The sequence below is a fragment of the Rhynchophorus ferrugineus genome, unplaced genomic scaffold (assembly GCF_030347505.1).
Source record: "Rhynchophorus ferrugineus isolate W39M unplaced genomic scaffold, kcgeb_rfMv2 rfM10, whole genome shotgun sequence".
Lineage (NCBI taxonomy): Eukaryota > Metazoa > Arthropoda > Insecta > Coleoptera > Curculionidae > Rhynchophorus > Rhynchophorus ferrugineus.
The window spans coordinates 3080251-3103312 of NW_027472589.1; the positions used below are offsets into that span (position 1 = coordinate 3080251).

Consider the following 23062-nt stretch of genomic DNA (forward strand, 5'->3'; position numbering starts at 1 on the left):
AAAACACAAAAAAAATAATAATAATCATCTAAAAATAGTTGGTATTAATTGGTCTGGTGTGTGAGATGTGAATCAGGACTTAACCGAAATAATTACCGCTGTTTTATTACCAGGTATAATTATAAACAAGTTATATAACGGTCTAATGTTGTGAAGGTTTCTTTTCGGGGTTATAAACTAAAATGTTTGTCTTACTGGGTACTCTGGGAATTTTGTAAACAATAAAATTAAGAGGATAATGCCAGAGAACAAGACAAACACGACAATTTGTGGACTGAATAGTGATGTATAGTGTGTAAATATAGTTCAACAATGCACAATTGACTTATTTAAATTATCATATCGGGATATTCACCATTATATCTAAAATAATCTTAAAGTGATTTGGAGAAGAGTTAAATATAATAAAACAACTGTAACTTACAAACTATTGTGGCCGTATAATTAATTGTAGATTAAGTCCTTCGATAATATATGCATTAGATATACTATATCTATACTAGATGTACTATAATGATAAAATAAGTTATAGTTTATACATTTATTTTAGTACATTTTTGATTCAATATTATTTATGTTTGAATGTTGTTCTATATATATATATATATATATATATATATGTTGTTATATATATATATATATATATATATATATATATATATATATATATATATATGTATATATATATTCACTAGCCCAATTAAAAGTGCAGTCCGTATGAGGAAAAAATAGGACATTTTTTTGGTAAAATTATTTTTGTAATAGGATTTGTCCTTTGCTTCAAAATAGGCCTCAGTTTGGGCGATCACCTCTTCATTCGACGAAAATTTCTTCCTTTCCCAGCGTGCATTCTTTTGAGATCTGAGAACAGGAAATAGTCGCTGGGGGCCAAATCTGGAGAATATGATGGATGAGGAAGCAGTTCGAAGCCCAATTCATGGATTTTTGCCATCGTTTTCACTGACTTGTTACACAGTGCATTGTCTTCTTGATGAAGCAGCACTTTCTTTTTCTTCAAATGCGGTCGTTTTTCGGCGATTTCGTCCTTCAAACGGTCCAATAACGCTTTGTAATAGTCGCTATTGCTGGTCTTTCCTTTTTCAAGGTAGTCAATAAATATTATTCCATGAGCATCCCAAAATACAAACGCCATAACCTTGCCACCCGACCATTGCGTTTCCCACGCTTTGGAGCGGGTTCATCATGTGCAGTCCACTCGGATGATTCTCTAATGGACTTCGGAGTGAAATGATGGAGCCATGGTTCATCCATTGTCACATATCGACGCAAAAACACTCAAACTGCAAACACTGTTCCGAATCATCAACTCGTCGTTGTTTTTGGTCAAAAGTGAGCTCGCGTGGCACCCACATTGCTCAGAGCTTCCTCATATCCAAATATTCGCGAATAATATGATGTATACGTTCGGTTGATATCTTCAGAGTGTCTGCTATTTCATTCAGTTTCAATTTACGGTCATTCCAAATCATTTTATGGATTTTTTAAATGTTTACGTCGGTAACGACCTCTTTTCGGCTTCCACTACGTTCACCGTCTTCGGTGCTCATTTCATCACGTCTAAACTTAGCATGCCAATCCTAGATGGGTGATTTTCCTGGGATAGTGTCCGGAAACTCCGCATCAAGCCAAGTTTTTGCATCAACTATATTTTTTCCCTTTAAAATGCAATATTTTATCAACATGCGAAATTCCTTTTTATCAATTTTTTTCACAATAAAAAGTTGCTCCACTCAAAGTTCTATAATTCACAAACTAATGATCCGACAGCTGTCAAATTTATACACGCGTCTTTTGAGGGTTAGGGCTAACTAAAAAAACATATGGATTTAATTCTAGTAGCGCCATTTATGTGTCAGGCCGGGAACTTTTCAATTGACCTGTTATTACTGAAAGACAAGACAACTAAATAATTTTATTTAATAAACTGGCTTCGCTTGTTTTTTTATTGTCATCAAACCCGCCAATTTCGACCCGACAACATTAACCAATCAGCGGATTCCGAAAAACCCGACAGAAATTACACTCACCGATGGTACCGGGGAACCAGGCGCAGAGCGGGTTCCTTTGGAGGTCGGTGCTGCTGTTTCCAACTCGTATTTCGAGATCCTGCAGCGGCTGATGGCCGCAGCAGCCGCGAGTCGTCACCCGGACCACTTTGACTGGATAGGGTCGCAGCAGGTCGACCTGCCACCAAGGGCTGGCCTCCTTCTGCGTCTCCGAACACTTCTTGCTGTCGTGTTCCGTGCTCTTCTCGCCGTCGTTGGCGTTCAGGGCGCTCCCGCCACGGACCGTGGTCGATTGGTTGGCTGGTTTACGGAAGGCTATGTTAACTCCTGCAACAAACAGATAAAATACATGAGAGGCGTATCTACCGTCAAAAATATATAAAAATTAATAAAGAAAAATAATATTGACGAAAAATATTTGCTAGTAAATATTATATAGTTTGTCGAGACAACTTAAAATATATCTATGCAAATAAAAAGATATTTTTAACAAAAAAATTGAATCGACTTCCAAAAATAAATAAGGAACTCTAAAATGTAAAAAATAATCAAACTTAGATCTTCAACACAGAAAAGAGGTTCAGGTTTAAAAAATGTTGGAGGTTTTTCCATATCATGTTTATTTGTTCAAATAATTGCATGTTAATGAAAATTACAGAAAATAAAAACAATTTTGAGACTTCTATCGTTATTCTAGAGGTAATTTTTTTATATTTTTTCCATCTATATAGTCCTGATAATAGGCGATTTTTTTGCCATTTTCAGGTTTTCTATTGTCATTTCCATTCAAATAATGAGAGGTTAATGAAAATTACAGCGATTATAAAGAAATTAAAGTTGAATCGAACGGTGGTACAATATTTTGTATACAACGTTTAGTTTTTAATTTATTCAAGGAAAACTTCTTAAAAACTATAAAATCTAAAGCATTTTAACATAGATTTTCATTTCTAGAGGTGAATTTTTTTTACACTTTTTCCATGTATATAGTCATGAAAATTAGCGATTTTTTGCCATTTTCAAGTTTTCTATTGTCATTTCGGTTCAAATAATGACAGGTTAATGAAAATTACAGGGATTATAAAGAATTTAAAGTTGAATCGAACGGTGGTACAATAATTTGTATACAACGTTTAGTTTTTAATTTACAGAAAGAAAACTGTATTTTCAAAAAATCGGTTGATTGTTGTTTATATCCATATCTTAAAAACTATAAAATCTAAAGCATTTTAACATAGATTTTCCTTTCCTTCACCCCAAAATAAACATATTTTGAGAGTTTTATCGTTATCGGAGAGGTGAATTTTTTTTGCACTTTTTCCATGTATATAGTCGTGAAAATTTGCAATTTTTTGCCATTTTCAAGTTTTCTATTGTCATTTCTGTTCAAATAATTATAGGATAATGAAAATTACAGAGTCTATAAATTATTTTACGTTGAATCGAATGGTAGTATAATTATTTTCATATGGCGTTTAGTTGTTAAGTTATGCAGTGAAAAGTAAATTTTCAAAAAATGAGTGGATTTCTGTTTATGTCACATACCTTAAAAACTATAAAATCTTAAGCATTTTAACATAGATTTTCATTTCCTTCATCCCAAAATAAACATATTTTGAGAGTTTTATCGTTATCGGAGAGGTGAATTTTTTTTACACTTTTTCCATGTATATAGTCATGAAAATTAGCGATTTTTTGCCATTTTCAAGTTTTCTATTGTCATTTCGGTTCAAATAATGACAGGTTAATGAAAATTACAGGAATTATAAAGAATTTAAAGTTGAATCGAACGGTGGTACAATAATTTGTATACAACGTTTAGTTTTTAATTTATAGAAAGAAAACTGTATTTTCAAAAAATCGGTTGATTGTTGTTTATATCACATATCTTAAAAACTATAAAATCTAAAGCATTTTAACATAGATTTTCATTTCTTTCACCCCAAAATAAACATATTTTCAGAGTTTTATCGTTATCGGAGAGGTGAATTTTTTTTGCACTTTTTCCATGTATATAGTCATGAAAATTTGCGATTTTTTGCCATTTTCAAGTTTTCTATTGTCATTTCGGTTCAAATAATGACAGGTTAATGAAAATTACAGGGATTATAAAGAATTTAAAGCTGAATCGAATGGTGGTACAATAATTTGTATACAACGTTTAGTTTTTAATTTAAAGAAAGAAAACTGTATTTTCAAAAAATCGGTTGATTGTTGTTTATATCCATATCTTAAAAACTATAAAATCTAAAGCATTTTTACATAGATTTTCATTTCTTTCACCCCAAAATAAACATATTTTCAGAGTTTTATCGTTATCGGAGAGGTGAATTTTTTTTACACTTTTTCCATGTATATAGTCGTGAAAATTTGCGATTTTTTGCCATTTTCAAGTTTTCTATTGTCATTTCGGTTCAAATAATGACAGGTTAATGAAAATTACAGGGATTATAAAGAATTTAAAGCTGAATCGAATGGTGGTACAATAATTTGTATACAACGTTTAGTTTTTAATTTACAGAAAGAAAACTGTATTTTCAAAAAATCGGTTGATTGTTGTTTATATCCATATCTTAAAAACTATAAAATCTAAAGCATTTTAACATAGATTTTCATTTCTTTCACCCCAAAATAAACATATTTTCAGAGTTTTATCGTTATCGGAGAGGTGAATTTTTTTTACACTTTTTCCATGTATATAGTCGTGAAAATTTGCGATTTTTTGCCATTTTCAAGTTTTCTATTGTCATTTCGGTTCAAATAATGACAGGTTAATGAAAATTACAGGGATTATAAAGAATTTAAAGTTGAATCGAACGGTGGTACAATAATTTGTATACAACGTTTAGTTTTTAATTTACAGAAAGAAAACTGTATTTTCAAAAAATCGGTTGATTGTTGTTTATATCCATATCTTAAAAACTATAAAATCTAAAGCATTTTAACATAGATTTTCATTTCTTTCACCCCAAAATAAACATATTTTCAGAGTTTTATCGTTATCGGAGAGGTGAATTTTTTTTACACTTTTTCCATGTATATAGTCGTGAAAATTTGCGATTTTTTGCCATTTTCAAGTTTTCTATTGTCATATCGGTTCAAATAATGACAGGTTAATGAAAATTACAGGGATTATAAAGAATTTAAAGTTGAATCGAACGGTGGTACAATAATTTGTATACAACGTTTAGTTTTTAATTTACAGAAAGAAAACTGTATTTTCAAAAAATCGGTTGATTGTTGTTTATATCCATATCTTAAAAACTATAAAATCTAAAGCATTTTAACATAGATTTTCATTTCTTTCACCCCAAAATAAACATATTTTCAGAGTTTTATCGTTATCGGAGAGGTGAATTTTTTTTACACTTTTTCCATGTATATAGTCGTGAAAATTTGCGATTTTTTGCCATTTTCAAGTTTTCTATTGTCATTTCGGTTCAAATAATGACAGGTTAATGAAAATTACAGGGATTATAAAGAATTTAAAGCTGAATCGAATGGTGGTACAATAATTTGTATACAACGTTTAGTTTTTAATTTAAAGAAAGAAAACTGTATTTTCAAAAAATCGGTTGATTGTTGTTTATATCCATATCTTAAAAACTATAAAATCTAAAGCATTTTAACATAGATTTTCATTTCTTTCACCCCAAAATAAACATATTTTCAGAGTTTTATCGTTATCGGAGAGGTGAATTTTTTTTACACTTTTTCCATGTATATAGTCGTGAAAATTTGCGATTTTTTGCCATTTTCAAGTTTTCTATTGTCATTTCGGTTCAAATAATGACAGGTTAATGAAAATTACAGGGATTATAAAGAATTTAAAGCTGAATCGAATGGTGGTACAATAATTTGTATACAACGTTTAGTTTTTAATTTACAGAAAGAAAACTGTATTTTCAAAAAATCGGTTGATTGTTGTTTATATCCATATCTTAAAAACTATAAAATCTAAAGCATTTTAACATAGATTTTCATTTCTTTCACCCCAAAATAAACATATTTTCAGAGTTTTATCGTTATCGGAGAGGTGAATTTTTTTTACACCTTTTCCATGTATATAGTCGTGAAAATTTGCGATTTTTTGCCATTTTCAAGTTTTCTATTGTCATTTCGGTTCAAATAATGACAGGTTAATGAAAATTACAGGGATTATAAAGAATTTAAAGTTGAATCGAACGGTGGTACAATAATTTGTATACAACGTTTAGTTTTTAATTTACAGAAAGAAAACTGTATTTTCAAAAAATCGGTTGATTGTTGTTTATATCCATATCTTAAAAACTATAAAATCTAAAGCATTTTAACATAGATTTTCATTTCTTTCACCCCAAAATAAACATATTTTCAGAGTTTTATCGTTATCGGAGAGGTGAATTTTTTTTGCACTTTTTCCATGTATATAGTCGTGAAAATTTGCGATTTTTTGCCATTTTCAAGTTTTCTATTGTCATTTCGGTTCAAATAATGACAGGTTAATGAAAATTACAGGAATTATAAAGAATTTAAAGTTGAATCGAACGGTGGTACAATAATTTGTATACAACGTTTAGTTTTTAATTTATAGAAAGAAAACTGTATTTTCAAAAAATCGGTTGATTGTTGTTTATATCACATATCTTAAAAACTATAAAATCTAAAGCATTTTAACATAGATTTTCATTTCTTTCACCCCAAAATAAACATATTTTCAGAGTTTTATCGTTATCGGAGAGGTGAATTTTTTTTGCACTTTTTCCATGTATATAGTCGTGAAAATTTGCGATTTTTTGCCATTTTCAAGTTTTCTATTGTCATTTCGGTTCAAATAATGACAGGTTAATGAAAATTACAGGAATTATAAAGAATTTAAAGTTGAATCGAACGGTGGTACAATAATTTGTATACAACGTTTAGTTTTTAATTTATAGAAAGAAAACTGTATTTTCAAAAAATCGGTTGATTGTTGTTTATATCACATATCTTAAAAACTATAAAATCTAAAGCATTTTAACATAGATTTTCATTTCTTTCACCCCAAAATAAACATATTTTCAGAGTTTTATCGTTATCGGAGAGGTGAATTTTTTTTGCACTTTTTCCATGTATATAGTCGTGAAAATTTGCGATTTTTTGCCATTTTCAAGTTTTCTATTGTCATTTCGGTTCAAATAATGACAGGTTAATGAAAATTACAGGGATTATAAAGAATTTAAAGTTGAATCGAACGGTGGTACAATAATTTGTATACAACGTTTAGTTTTTAATTTATAGAAAGAAAACTGTATTTTCAAAAAATCGGTTGATTGTTGTTTATATCACATATCTTAAAAACTATAAAATCTAAAGCATTTTAACATAGATTTTCATTTCTTTCACCCCAAAATAAACATATTTTCAGAGTTTTATCGTTATCGGAGAGGTGAATTTTTTTTGCACTTTTTCCATGTATATAGTCGTGAAAATTTGCGATTTTTTGCCATTTTCAAGTTTTCTATTGTCATTTCGGTTCAAATAATGACAGGTTAATGAAAATTACAGGGATTATAAAGAATTTAAAGTTGAATCGAACGGTGGTACAATAATTTGTATACAACGTTTAGTTTTTAATTTATAGAAAGAAAACTGTATTTTCAAAAAATCGGTTGATTGTTGTTTATATCACATATCTTAAAAACTATAAAATCTAAAGCATTTTAACATAGATTTTCATTTCTTTCACCCCAAAATAAACATATTTTCAGAGTTTTATCGTTATCGGAGAGGTGAATTTTTTGTGCACTTTTTCCATGTATATAGTCGTGAAAATTTGCGATTTTTTGCCATTTTCAAGTTTTCTATTGTTATTTCGGTTCAAATAATGACAGGTTAATGAAAATTACAGGGATTATAAAGAATTTAAAGTTGAATCGAACGGTGGTACAATAATTTGTATACAACGTTTAGTTTTTAATTTATAGAAAGAAAACTGTATTTTCAAAAAATCGGTTGATTGTTGTTTATATCACATATCTTAAAAACTATAAAATCTAAAGCATTTTAACATAGATTTTCATTTCTTTCACCCCAAAATAAACATATTTTCAGAGTTTTATCGTTATCGGAGAGGTGAATTTTTTTTGCACTTTTTCCATGTATATAGTCGTGAAAATTTGCGATTTTTTGCCATTTTCAAGTTTTCTATTGTCATTTCGGTTCAAATAATGACAGGTTAATGAAAATTACAGGGATTATAAAGAATTTAAAGTTGAATCGAACGGTGGTACAATAATTTGTATACAACGTTTAGTTTTTAATTTATAGAAAGAAAACTGTATTTTCAAAAAATCGGTTGATTGTTGTTTATATCACATATCTTAAAAACTATAAAATCTAAAGCATTTTAACATAGATTTTCATTTCTTTCACCCCAAAATAAACATATTTTCAGAGTTTTATCGTTATCGGAGAGGTGAATTTTTTTTGCACTTTTTCCATGTATATAGTCGTGAAAATTTGCGATTTTTTGCCATTTTCAAGTTTTCTATTGTCATTTCGGTTCAAATAATGACAGGTTAATGAAAATTACAGGGATTATAAAGAATTTAAAGTTGAATCGAACGGTGGTACAATAATTTGTATACAACGTTTAGTTTTTAATTTATAGAAAGAAAACTGTATTTTCAAAAAATCGGTTGATTGTTGTTTATATCACATATCTTAAAAACTATAAAATCTAAAGCATTTTAACATAGATTTTCATTTCTTTCACCCCAAAATAAACATATTTTCAGAGTTTTATCGTTATCGGAGAGGTGAATTTTTTTTGCACTTTTTCCATGTATATAGTCGTGAAAATTTGCGATTTTTTGCCATTTTCAAGTTTTCTATTGTCATTTCGGTTCAAATAATGACAGGTTAATGAAAATTACAGGGATTATAAAGAATTTAAAGTTGAATCGAACGGTGGTACAATAATTTGTATACAACGTTTAGTTTTTAATTTATAGAAAGAAAACTGTATTTTCAAAAAATCGGTTGATTGTTGTTTATATCACATATCTTAAAAACTATAAAATCTAAAGCATTTTAACATAGATTTTCATTTCTTTCACCCCAAAATAAACATATTTTCAGAGTTTTATCGTTATCGGAGAGATGAATTTTTTTTGCACTTTTTCCATGTATATAGTCGTGAAAATTTGCGATTTTTTGCCATTTTCAAGTTTTCTATTGTCATTTCGGTTCAAATAATGACAGGTTAATGAAAATTACAGGAATTATAAAGAATTTAAAGTTGAATCGAACGGTGGTACAATAATTTGTATACAACGTTTAGTTTTTAATTTATAGAAAGAAAACTGTATTTTCAAAAAATCGGTTGAATGTTGTTTATATCACATATCTTAAAAACTATAAAATCTAAAGCATTTTAACATAGATTTTCATTTCTTTCACCCCAAAATAAACATATTTTCAGAGTTTTATCGTTATCGGAGAGGTGAATTTTTTTTGCACTTTTCCATGTAATATAGTCGTGAAAATTTGCGATTTTTTGCCATTTTCAAGTTTTCTATTGTCATTTCGGTTCAAATAATGGCAGGTTAATGAAAATTACAGGGATTATAAAGAATTTAAAGTTGAATCGAACGGTGGTACAATAATTTGTATACAACGTTTAGTTTTTAATTTATAGAAAGAAAACTGTATTTTCAAAAAATCGGTTGATTGTTGTTTATATCACATATCTTAAAAACTATAAAATCTAAAGCATTTTAACATAGATTTTCATTTCTTTCACCCCAAAATAAACATATTTTCAGAGTTTTATCGTTATCGGAGAGGTGAATTTTTTTTGCACTTTTTCCATGTATATAGTCGTGAAAATTTGCGATTTTTTGCCATTTTCAAGTTTTCTATTGTCATTTCGGTTCAAATAATGACAGGTTAATGAAAATTACAGGGATTATAAAGAATTTAAAGTTGAATCGAACGGTGGTACAATAATTTGTATACAACGTTTAGTTTTTAATTTATAGAAAGAAAACTGTATTTTCAAAAAATCGGTTGGTTGTTGTTTATATCACATATCTTAAAAACTATAAAATCTAAAGCATTTTAACATAGATTTTCATTTCTTTCACCCCAAAATAAACATATTTTCAGAGTTTTATCGTTATCGGAGAGGTGAATTTTTTTTGCACTTTTTCCATGTATATAGTCGTGAAAATTTGCGATTTTTTGCCATTTTCAAGTTTTCTATTGTCATTTCGGTTCAAATAATGACAGGTTAATGAAAATTACAGGAATTATAAAGAATTTAAAGTTGAATCGAACGGTGGTACAATAATTTGTATACAACGTTTAGTTTTTAATTTATAGAAAGAAAACTGTATTTTCAAAAAATCGGTTGATTGTTGTTTATATCACATATCTTAAAAACTATAAAATCTAAAGCATTTTAACATAGATTTTCATTTCTTTCACCCCAAAATAAACATATTTTCAGAGTTTTATCGTTATCGGAGAGGTGAATTTTTTTTGCACTTTTCCATGTAATATAGTCGTGAAAATTTGCGATTTTTTGCCATTTTCAAGTTTTCTATTGTCATTTCGGTTCAAATAATGACAGGTTAATGAAAATTACAGGGATTATAAAGAATTTAAAGTTGAATCGAACGGTGGTACAATAATTTGTATACAACGTTTAGTTTTTAATTTATAGAAAGAAAACTGTATTTTCAAAAAATCGGTTGATTGTTGTTTATATCACATATCTTAAAAACTATAAAATCTAAAGCATTTTAACATAGATTTTCATTTCTTTCACCCCAAAATAAACATATTTTCAGAGTTTTATCGTTATCGGAGAGGTGAATTTTTTTTGCACTTTTTCCATGTATATAGTCGTGAAAATTTGCGATTTTTTGCCATTTTCAAGTTTTCTATTGTCATTTCGGTTCAAATAATGACAGGTTAATGAAAATTACAGGGATTATAAAGAATTTAAAGTTGAATCGAACGGTGGTACAATAATTTGTATACAACGTTTAGTTTTTAATTTATAGAAAGAAAACTGTATTTTCAAAAAATCGGTTGATTGTTGTTTATATCCATATCTTAAAAACTATAAAATCTAAAGCATATTAACATAGATTTTCATTTCTTTCACCCCAAAATAAACATATTTTCAGAGTTTTATCGTTATCAGAGAGGTGAATTTTTTTTGCACTTTTTCCATGTATATAGTCGTGAAAATTTGCGATTTTTTGCCATTTTCAAGTTTTCTATTGTCATTTCGGTTCAAATAATGACAGGTTAATGAAAATTACAGGGATTATAAAGAATTTAAAGTTGAATCGAACGGTGGTACAATAATTTGTATACAACGTTTAGTTTTTAATTTATAGAAAGAAAACTGTATTTTCAAAAAATCGGTTGGTTGTTGTTTATATCACATATCTTAAAAACTATAAAATCTAAAGCATTTTAACATAGATTTTCATTTCTTTCACCCCAAAATAAACATATTTTCAGAGTTTTATCGTTATCGGAGAGGTGAATTTTTTTTGCACTTTTTCCATGTATATAGTCGTGAAAATTTGCGATTTTTTGCCATTTTCAAGTTTTCTATTGTCATTTCGGTTCAAATAATGACAGGTTAATGAAAATTACAGGAATTATAAAGAATTTAAAGTTGAATCGAACGGTGGTACAATAATTTGTATACAACGTTTAGTTTTTAATTTATAGAAAGAAAACTGTATTTTCAAAAAATCGGTTGATTGTTGTTTATATCACATATCTTAAAAACTATAAAATCTAAAGCATTTTAACATAGATTTTCATTTCTTTCACCCCAAAATAAACATATTTTCAGAGTTTTATCGTTATCGGAGAGGTGAATTTTTTTTGCACTTTTTCCATGTATATAGTCGTGAAAATTTGCGATTTTTTACCATTTTCAAGTTTTCTATTGTCATTTCGGTTCAAATAATGACAGGTTAATGAAAATTACAGGGATTATAAAGAATTTAAAGTTGAATCGAACGGTGGTACAATAATTTGTATACAACGTTTAGTTTTTAATTTATAGAAAGAAAACTGTATTTTCAAAAAATCGGTTGATTGTTGTTTATATCCATATCTTAAAAACTATAAAATCTAAAGCATATTAACATAGATTTTCATTTCTTTCACCCCAAAATAAACATATTTTCAGAGTTTTATCGTTATCAGAGAGGTGAATTTTTTTTGCACTTTTTCCATGTATATAGTCGTGAAAATTTGCGATTTTTTGCCATTTTCAAGTTTTCTATTGTCATTTCGGTTCAAATAATGACAGGTTAATGAAAATTACAGGGATTATAAAGAATTTAAAGTTGAATCGAACGGTGGTACAATAATTTGTATACAACGTTTAGTTTTTAATTTATAGAAAGAAAACTGTATTTTCAAAAAATCGGTTGGTTGTTGTTTATATCACATATCTTAAAAACTATAAAATCTAAAGCATTTTAACATAGATTTTCATTTCTTTCACCCCAAAATAAACATATTTTCAGAGTTTTATCGTTATCGGAGAGGTGAATTTTTTTTGCACTTTTTCCATGTATATAGTCGTGAAAATTTGCGATTTTTTGCCATTTTCAAGTTTTCTATTGTCATTTCGGTTCAAATAATGACAGGTTAATGAAAATTACAGGAATTATAAAGAATTTAAAGTTGAATCGAACGGTGGTACAATAATTTGTATACAACGTTTAGTTTTTAATTTATAGAAAGAAAACTGTATTTTCAAAAAATCGGTTGATTGTTGTTTATATCACATATCTTAAAAACTATAAAATCTAAAGCATTTTAACATAGATTTTCATTTCTTTCACCCCAAAATAAACATATTTTCAGAGTTTTATCGTTATCGGAGAGGTGAATTTTTTTTGCACTTTTTCCATGTATATAGTCGTGAAAATTTGCGATTTTTTACCATTTTCAAGTTTTCTATTGTCATTTCGGTTCAAATAATGACAGGTTAATGAAAATTACAGGGATTATAAAGAATTTAAAGCTGAATCGAATGGTGGTACAATAATTTGTATACAACGTTTAGTTTTTAATTTATAGAAAGAAAACTGTATTTTCAAAAAATCGGTTGATTGTTGCTTATATCCATATCTTAAAAACTATAAAATCTAAAGCATTTTAACATAGATTTTCATTTCTTTCACCCCAAAATAAACATATTTTCAGAGTTTTATCGTTATCGGAGAGGTGAATTTTTTTTGCACTTTTTCCATGTATATAGTCGTGAAAATTTGCGATTTTTTGCCATTTTCAAGTTTTCTATTGTCATTTCGGTTCAAATAATGACAGGTTAATGAAAATTACAGGGATTATAAAGAATTTAAAGCTGAATCGAATGGTGGTACAATAATTTGTATACAACGTTTAGTTTTTAATTTATAGAAAGAAAACTGTATTTTCAAAAAATCGGTTGATTGTTGTTTATATCCATATCTTAAAAACTATAAAATCTAAAGCATATTAACATAGATTTTCATTTCTTTCACCCCAAAATAAACATATTTTCAGAGTTTTATCGTTATCAGAGAGGTGAATTTTTTTTGCACTTTTTCCATGTATATAGTCGTGAAAATTTGCGATTTTTTGCCATTTTCAAGTTTTCTATTGTCATTTCGGTTCAAATAATGACAGGTTAATGAAAATTACAGGGATTATAAAGAATTTAAAGTTGAATCGAACGGTGGTACAATAATTTGTATACAACGTTTAGTTTTTAATTTATATAAAGAAAACTGTATTTTCAAAAAATCGGTTGAATGTTGTTTATATCACATATCTTAAAAACTATAATATCTAAAGCATTTTAACATAGATTTTCATTTCCTTCACCCCAAAATAAACATATTTTGAGAGTTTTATTGTTATCGGAGAGGTGAATTTTTTTTGCACTTTTCCCATGTATATAGTCGTGAAAATTTGCAATTTTTTGCCATTTTCAAGTTTTCTATTGTCATTTCTGTTCAAATAATTATAGGATAATGAAAATTACAGAGTCTATAAATTATTTTACGTTGAATCGAATGGTAGTATAATTATTTTCATATGGCGTTTAGTTGTTAAGTTATGCAGTGAAAAGTAAATTTTCAAAAAATGAGTGGATTTCTGTTTATGTCACACATCTTAAAAACTATAAAATCTTAAGCATTTTAACATAGATTTTCATTTCCTTCGCCCCAAAATAAACATATTTTGAGAGTTTTATCGTTATCGGAGAGGTGAATTTTTTTTGCACTTTTTCCATGTATATAGTCGTGAAAATTTGTGATTTTTTGCCATTTTCAAGTTTTCTATTGTCATTTTGGTTCAAATAATGACAGGTTAATGAAAATTACAGGGATTATAAAGAATTTAAAGCTGAATCGAACGGTGGTACAACAATTTGTATACAACGTTTAGTTTTTAATTTATAGAAAGAAAACTGTATTTTCAAAAAATCGGTTGATTGTTGTTTATATCCATATCTTAAAAACTATAAAATCTAAAGCATTTTAACATAGATTTTCATTTCTTTCACACCAAAATAAACATATTTTCAGAGTTTTATCGTTATCGGAGAGGTGAATTTTTTTTGCACTTTTCCATGTAATATAGTCGTGAAAATTTGCGATTTTTTGCCATTTTCAAGTTTTCTATTGTCATTTCGGTTCAAATAATGACAGGTTAATGAAAATTACAGGGATTATAAAGAATTTAAAGCTGAATCGAATGGTGGTACAATAATTTGTATACAACGTTTAGTTTTTAATGTATAGAAAGAAAACTGTATTTTCAAAAAATCGGTTGATTGTTGTTTATATCCATATCTTAAAAACTATAAAATCTAAAGCGTTTTAACATAGATTTTCATTTCTTTCACCAAAAAAATAAACATATTTTCAGAGTTTTATCGTTATCGGAGAGGTGAATTTTTTTTGCACTTTTTCCATGTATATAGTCGTGAAAATTTGCGATTTTTTGCCATTTTCAAGTTTTCTATTGTCATTTCGGTTCAAATAATGACAGGTTAATGAAAATTACAGGGATTATAAAGAATTTAATGTTGAATCGAACGGTGGTACAATAATTTGTATACAACGTTTAGTTTTTAATTTATATAAAGAAAACTGTATTTTCAAAAAATCGGTTGAATGTTGTTTATATCACATATCTTAAAAACTATAAAATCTAAAGCATTTTAACATAGATTTTCATTTCTATCACCCCAAAATAAACATATTTTCAGAGTTTTATTGTTATTGGAGAGGTGAATTTTTTTTGCACTCTTTCCATATATATAGTCGTGAAAATTTGCGATTTTTTGCCATTTTCAAGTTATCTATTGTCATTTCGGTTCAAATAATGACAGGTTAATGAAAATTACAGGGATTATAAAGAATTTAAGGTTGAATCGAATGGTGGTACAACAATTTGTATACAACGTTTAGTTTTTAATTTATAGAAAGAAAACTGTATTTTCAAAAAATCGGTTGATTGTTGTTTATATCCATATCTTAAAAACTATAAAATCTAAAGCATTTTAACATAGATTTTCATTTCTTTCACACCAAAATAAACATATTTTCAGAGTTTTATCGTTATCGGAGAGGTGAATTTTTTCTGCACTTTTCCATGTAATATAGTCGTGAAAATTTGCGATTTTTTGCCATTTTCAAGTGTTCTATTGTCATTTCGGTTCAAATAATGACAGGTTAATGAAAATTACAGGGATTATAAAGAATTTAAAGCTGAATCGAATGGTGGTACAATAATTTGTATACAACGTTCAGTTTTTAATGTATAGAAAGAAAACTGTATTTTCAAAAAATCGGTTGATTGTTGTTTATATCCATATCTTAAAAACTATAAAATCTAAAGCATTTTAACATAGATTTTCATTTCTTTCACCCCAAAATAAACATATTTTCAGAGTTTTATCGTTATCGGAGAGGTGAATTTTTTTTGCACTTTTTCCATGTATATAGTCGTGAAAATTTGTGATTTTTTGCCATTTTCAAGTTTTCTATTGTCATTTCGGTTCAAATAATGACAGGTTAATGAAAATTACAGGGATTATAAAGAATTTAAAGCTGAATCGAACGGTGGTACAACAATTTGTATACAACGTTTAGTTTTTAATTTATAGAAAGAAAACTGTATTTTCAAAAAATCGGTTGATTGTTGTTTATATCCATATCTTAAAAACTATAAAATCTAAAGCATTTTAACATAGATTTTCATTTCTTTCACACCAAAATAAACATATTTTCAGAGTTTTATCGTTATCGGAGAGGTGAATTTTTTTTGCACTTTTCCATGTAATATAGTCGTGAAAATTTGCGATTTTTTGCCATTTTCAAGTTTTCTATTGTCATTTCGGTTCAAATAATGACAGGTTAATGAAAATTACAGGGATTATAAAGAATTTAAAGCTGAATCGAATGGTGGTACAATAATTTGTATACAACGTTTAGTTTTTAATGTATAGAAAGAAAACTGTATTTTCAAAAAATCGGTTGATTGTTGTTTATATCCATATCTTAAAAACTATAAAATCTAAAGCGTTTTAACATAGATTTTCATTTCTTTCACCCCAAAATAAACATATTTTCAGAGTTTTATCGTTATCGGAGAGGTGAATTTTTTTTGCACTTTTTCCATGTATATAGTCGTGAAAATTTGCGATTTTTTGCCATTTTCAAGTTTTCTATTGTCATTTCGGTTCAAATAATGACAGGTTAATGAAAATTACAGGGATTATAAAGAATTTAATGTTGAATCGAACGGTGGTACAATAATTTGTATACAACGTTTAGTTTTTAATTTATATAAAGAAAACTGTATTTTCAAAAAATCGGTTGAATGTTGTTTATATCACATATCTTAAAAACTATAAAATCTAAAGCATTTTAACATAGATTTTCATTTCTATCACCCCAAAATAAACATATTTTCAGAGTTTTATTGTTATTGGAGAGGTGAATTTTTTTTGCACTCTTTCCATATATATAGTCGTGAAAATTTGCGATTTTTTGCCATTTTCAAGTTATCTATTGTCATTTCGGTTCAAATAATGACAGGTTAATGAAAATTACAGGGATTATAAAGAATTTAAGGTTGAATCGAATGGTGGTACAACAATTTGTATACAACGTTTAGTTTTTAATTTATAGAAAGAAAACTGTATTTTCAAAAAATCGGTTGATTGTTGTTTATATCCATATCTTAAAAACTATAAAATCTAAAGCATTTTAACATAGATTTTCATTTCTTTCACACCAAAATAAACATATTTTCAGAGTTTTATCGTTATCGGAGAGGTGAATTTTTTTTGCACTTTTCCATGTAATATAGTCGTGAAAATTTGCGATTTTTTGCCATTTTCAAGTGTTCTATTGTCATTTCGGTTCAAGTAATGACAGGTTAATGAAAATTACAGGGATTATAAAGAATTTAAAGTTGAATCGAACGGTGGTACAACAATTTGTATACAACGTTTAGTTTTTAATGTATAGAAAGAAAACTGTATTTTCAAAAAATCGGTTGATTGTTGTTTATATCCATATCTTAAAAACTATAAAATCTAAAGCATTTTAACATAGATTTTCATTTCTTTCACACCAAAATAAACATATTTTCAGAGTTTTATCGTTATCGGAGAGGTGAATTTTTTTTGCACTTTTCCATGTAATATAGTCGTGAAAATTTGCGATTTTTTGCCATTTTCAAGTTTTCTATTGTCATTTCGGTTCAAATAATGACAGGTTAATGAAAATTACAGGGATTATAAAGAATTTAAAGCTGAATCGAATGGTGGTACAATAATTTGTATACAACGTTTAGTTTTTAATGTATAGAAAGAAAACTGTATTTTCAAAAAATCGGTTGATTGTTGTTTATATCCATATCTTAAAAACTATAAAATCTAAAGCATTTTAACATAGATTTTCATTTCTTTCACCCCAAAATAAACATATTTTCAGAGTTTTATCGTTATCGGAGAGGTGAATTTTTTTTGCACTTTTTCCATGTATATAGTCGTGAAAATTTGCGATTTTTTGCCATTTTCAAGTTTTCTATTGTCATTTCGGTTCAAATAATGACAGGTTAATGAAAATTACAGGGATTATAAAGAATTTAATGTTGAATCGAACGGTGGTACAATAATTTGTATACAACGTTTAGTTTTTAATTTATATAAAGAAAACTGTATTTTCAAAAAATCGGTTGAATGTTGTTTATATCACATATCTTAAAAACTATAAAATCTAAAGCATTTTAACATAGATTTTCATTTCTATCACCCCAAAATAAACATATTTTCAGAGTTTTATTGTTATTGGAGAGGTGAATTTTTTTTGCACTCTTTCCATATATATAGTCGTGAAAATTTGCGATTTTTTGCCATTTTCAAGTTATCTATTGTCATTTCGGTTCAAATAATGACAGGTTAATGAAAATTACAGGGATTATAAAGAATTTAAGGTTGAATCGAATGGTGGTACAACAATTTGTATACAACGTTTAGTTTTTAATTTATAGAAAGAAAACTGTATTTTCAAAAAATCGGTTGATTGTTGTTTATATCCATATCTTAAAAACTATAAAATCTAAAGCATTTTAACATAGATTTTCATTTCTTTCACACCAAAATAAACATATTTTCAGAGTTTTATCGTTATCGGAGAGGTGAATTTTTTTTGCACTTTTCCATGTAATATAGTCGTGAAAATTTGCGATTTTTTGCCATTTTCAAGTGTTCTATTGTCATTTCGGTTCAAATAATGACAGGTTAATGAAAATTACAGGGATTATAAAGAATTTAAAGCTGAATCGAATGGTGGTACAATAATTTGTATACAACGTTTAGTTTTTAATGTATAGAAAGAAAACTGTATTTTCAAAAAATCGGTTGATTGTTGTTTATATCCATATCTTAAAAACTATAAAATCTAAAGCATTTTAACATAGATTTTCATTTCTTTCACCCCAAAATAAACATATTTTCAGAGTTTTATCGTTATCGGAGAGGTGAATTTTTTTTGCACTTTTTCCATGTATATAGTCGTGAAAATTTGCGATTTTTTGCCATTTTCAAGTTTTCTATTGTCATTTCGGTTCAAGTAATGACAGGTTAATGAAAATTACAGGGATTATAAAGAATTTAATGTTGAATCGAACGGTGGTACAATAACTTGTATACAACGTTTAGTTTTTAATTTATATAAAGAAAACTGTATTTTCAAAAAATCGGTTGAATGTTGTTTATATCACATATCTTAAAAACTATAAAATCTAAAGCATTTTAACATAGATTTTCATTTCTATCACCCCAAAATAAACATATTTTCAGAGTTTTATTGTTATTGGAGAGGTGAATTTTTTTTGCACTCTTTCCATATATATAGTCGTGAAAATTTGCGATTTTTTGCCATTTTCAAGTTATCTATTGTCATTTCGGTTCAAATAATGACAGGTTAATGAAAATTACAGGGATTATAAAGAATTTAAGGTTGAATCGAATGGTGGTATAATAATTTGTATACAGCCTTTAGTTTTTAATTTATACAGGGAAAACTGTATTTTCAAAAAATCGGTTGAGTGCTGTTTATATCACATGTCTTAAAAACTATAAAATCTTAAGCATTTTAACATAGATTTTCATTTCTATCACCCCAAAATAAACATATTTTCAGAGTTTTATTGTTATTGGAGAGGCGAATTTTTTTTTGCACTTTTTCCATGTATATAGTCGTGAAAATTTGCGATTTTTTGCCATTTTCAAGTTATCTATTGTCATTTCGGTTCAAATAATGACAGGTTAATGAAAATAACAGGGATTATAAAGAATTTAAAGTTGAATCGAATGGTGGTATAATAATTTGTATACAGCCTTTAGTTTTTAATTTATACAGGGAAAACTGTATTTTCAAAAAATCGGTTGAGTGCTGTTTATATCACAAGTCTTAAAAACTATAAAATCTTAAGCATTTTAACATAGATTTTCATTTCTATCACCCCAAAATAAACATATTTTCAGAGTTTTATTGTTATTGGAGAGGCGAATTTTTTTTTGCACTTTTCCATGTATATAGTCGTGAAAATTTGCGATTTTTTGCCATTTTCAAGTTATCTATTGTCATTTCGGTTCAAATAATGACAGGTTAATGAAAATTACAGGGATTATAAAGAATTTAAAGTTGAATCGAATGGTGGTATAATAATTTGTATACAGCCTTTAGTTTTTAATTTATACAGGGAAAACTGTATTTTCAAAAAATCGGTTGAGTGCTGTTTATATCACATATCTTAAAAACTATAAAATCTAAAGCATTTTAACATAGATTTTCATTTCTATCACCCCAAAATAAACATATTTTCAGAGTTTTATTGTTATTGGAGAGGTGAATTTTTTTTGCACTTTTTCCATATATATAGTCGTGAAAATTTGCGATTTTTTGCCATTTTCAACTTTAATGCTGCCATTTCCATTCAAGTAACGACAGATTAATGAAAATTGCACAAAATAAAAAGAATTGTACGTTCAATCGAATGCTATTATAAGAGTTTTACCTTTACCAATCTATAACCTTCTAAATCTTCGTTTTTTTGTACATTCTTGAGATATTACTAAAATTTCTGAAAAATATTGTTCGTTTTCTTTGCTGAACTTATAAAAAGGCCCAAAATGTGTACCTCTAGATAGGAATAGCCCCTTAATACGTTGATATCAACTCAAGAAACGTCGTATTAATTAAACCGGGGACTTTTCAGCCCTTGCATTCACCTAACGATGTAAAGAACGGAATTTCTTACCGCAAAATGGTAGTTCACCAGCCCATTGACCAGAGGGAGAGCACGATATCTGGGTGTTGCCGAACGTTTCGTAACCTTCGTCGCACCTGTACGAAGCGGTGGTACCCGGCGTTAGACCTGGCGCACTCAAGGTCATCCGTGCATTGAGCGGGATCGGTGGATGACCACATTTGATATCTGTAACGAAATAAGAATTATTAATACAATATAACACAAAGTCTGACGTTCTTGTTCTGTCCTTAGGCTGTAAGAATACATTACTCCACAACATCTCCGGATTTGGCGCAAGTACACTCTCCTGCATAGAGTAAACCATAGAAAAAATAAACTATATTGTCTTCCTTTCGTAATGGAGGTACATTCTTTTTGAGTCGATCGGTCAAGTCAAAACAACAACAAAATCTAGAATATTTAGATTTTCTGTTACATTAATAGTTCTCTAGTAATAATAATCAAAATGTTGTGTTATTCTTGGTGGTTTAACATACATTGGTTTTAAAATATATAACAATTTTTATTTATAGTTGGAATGTTAGCTGCCAAATTTATAACACATCATCTTCAACGACATCGAATAGGTATCAACATAAGCCAAAATTTAATGATAACAAGAACAGAGAAGAATGAGGTTTGTCTATTAAGAATAATAGCAAAAATTGTAGTAACTGGTAATAATTAGACATTTATTTTAATCACAATATATTTTAGTAATGATTTAAACTTTATTTTATAGGTAAGATAAATAGTAGTAGATAGAATTTGTTGGGAATCAAAGTCGAAGAATGTGAAGTTCAGAGAATCAGAGAAGAAGAAATTAGACAGCATTTTGCTAGGATGTAAGAACAGTGTATAGTGATACTTTGAAATAATTAAATTTGCTAACAAAAGTAGGCCTGGATCAAATAAATAAAATATAAAACTATTAACGACACACTAATGATCTAATGACAAGGAAAATACAAAGCGTTAGTATATAAGAGTACAGGTAAATAAACTATTGTTTTGTAAAAATAACGGTGTATTGACTGAGATTTCCTTCAGCTAAAAAATACATTCATTTTAAGCTATTAAATGTACAATATATTAATCGAAAGGTAGAGGTAGAGGGAGCCAATTCATTAATGGAGTGTGTGGATCAAGAATAGTAGCAAAAATTGTAGTAAGGATCATAGTTTCATATATAGTGGTGGCTTTTTCGTTTAGTTTTACTTATATTGGCTGAGTTTGATCTAGACGAGTTTGTTCTTTTTTATGGCAATGTTTATTTATATGGTTCTTGAAGTTCTTGTTTGACATATTTTTCTTTATCCCATCCTCATATTTTTTGTAGTATTTCTAGTAAACACACAATAATGAAAACAGGCAGGTGTGCCACAGGGAAGTTTATTGGGACCAGTCCTTTATCTGCTGTACATTTTGGACTTGCCTACATTCAATGAAATGTTGTCGCTATATTTACAGATGACACTGCAATCCTAGCCATTGGAGATAACAGTGAATCAACCAAAAAATTATGAACAGCTATTACTCAAGAACAATTCTCCACAGAAAAATTACTCATTAAAATGAATCAAAATAACTCAGTGCATATTGATTCCACCAACAAAAGAATCAAGTACAAGCCAGTATAGATCAATTAGCAACTAGTTCTGTATGGAAATACAGACAAATTTCTTGGCATGACTTTTGATTTTAAACTCAGGCAGAATCCATATGTTAAGAAAAAATGTGAAGAACTCTAACCATCGAATAATCATCGTATGCACTTCATGTGACTTTGGCTGACTATTTTCTCTTTCCAACACTCAAATTACCACTTCGATGCACACACTTTCAGTTGATGGAGAAGATAAAAAGGAAATTCATAAAGAGAAATAAATATACTGCATAAGATCAAATTTCCCTAAAATAGAGAAATTTTCATAGATGTGGCAACTGCGATTTGCAGTTTATAACAAGCCTTTTAACTTAAAATCCACTGTAACTATGACAGTAGCTTAATAAAAGTAATACCATCGATTAGAAATATTTTATTATTAAATATCATACTTATTATTACATATAAATTTCACCATTCTTCTCCGTATATTTTTGACAAAATGTTTTTGAACCACATTGAACTCAAGTTGAAGTACAGAAAAATGCACTGGCTATTGGATATATATTTAGCCATTGAACAATGCAATTCATGTGGC

The 23062-nt window shown here is 28.0% G+C and overlaps 1 protein-coding gene across 3 annotated transcripts in view; it reads right to left on the bottom strand.

The window, feature by feature from the left end:
* The window catches only part of fw (CUB and Sushi multiple domains furrowed), a 75934-nt gene that overhangs the window by 19356 nt on the left and 33516 nt on the right, over nucleotides 1-23062 (bottom strand). For all 3 annotated transcript variants that reach the window (XM_076415819.1, XM_076415821.1, XM_076415820.1), the window contains exons 2-3: nucleotides 20868-21044; nucleotides 2049-2354 (exon numbers count right to left, since the gene is read on the bottom strand). In XM_076415819.1, the coding sequence (XP_076271934.1) occupies nucleotides 2049-2354; nucleotides 20868-21044 (483 nt within the window). The remainder of the gene's footprint in view (nucleotides 1-2048; nucleotides 2355-20867; nucleotides 21045-23062) is intronic.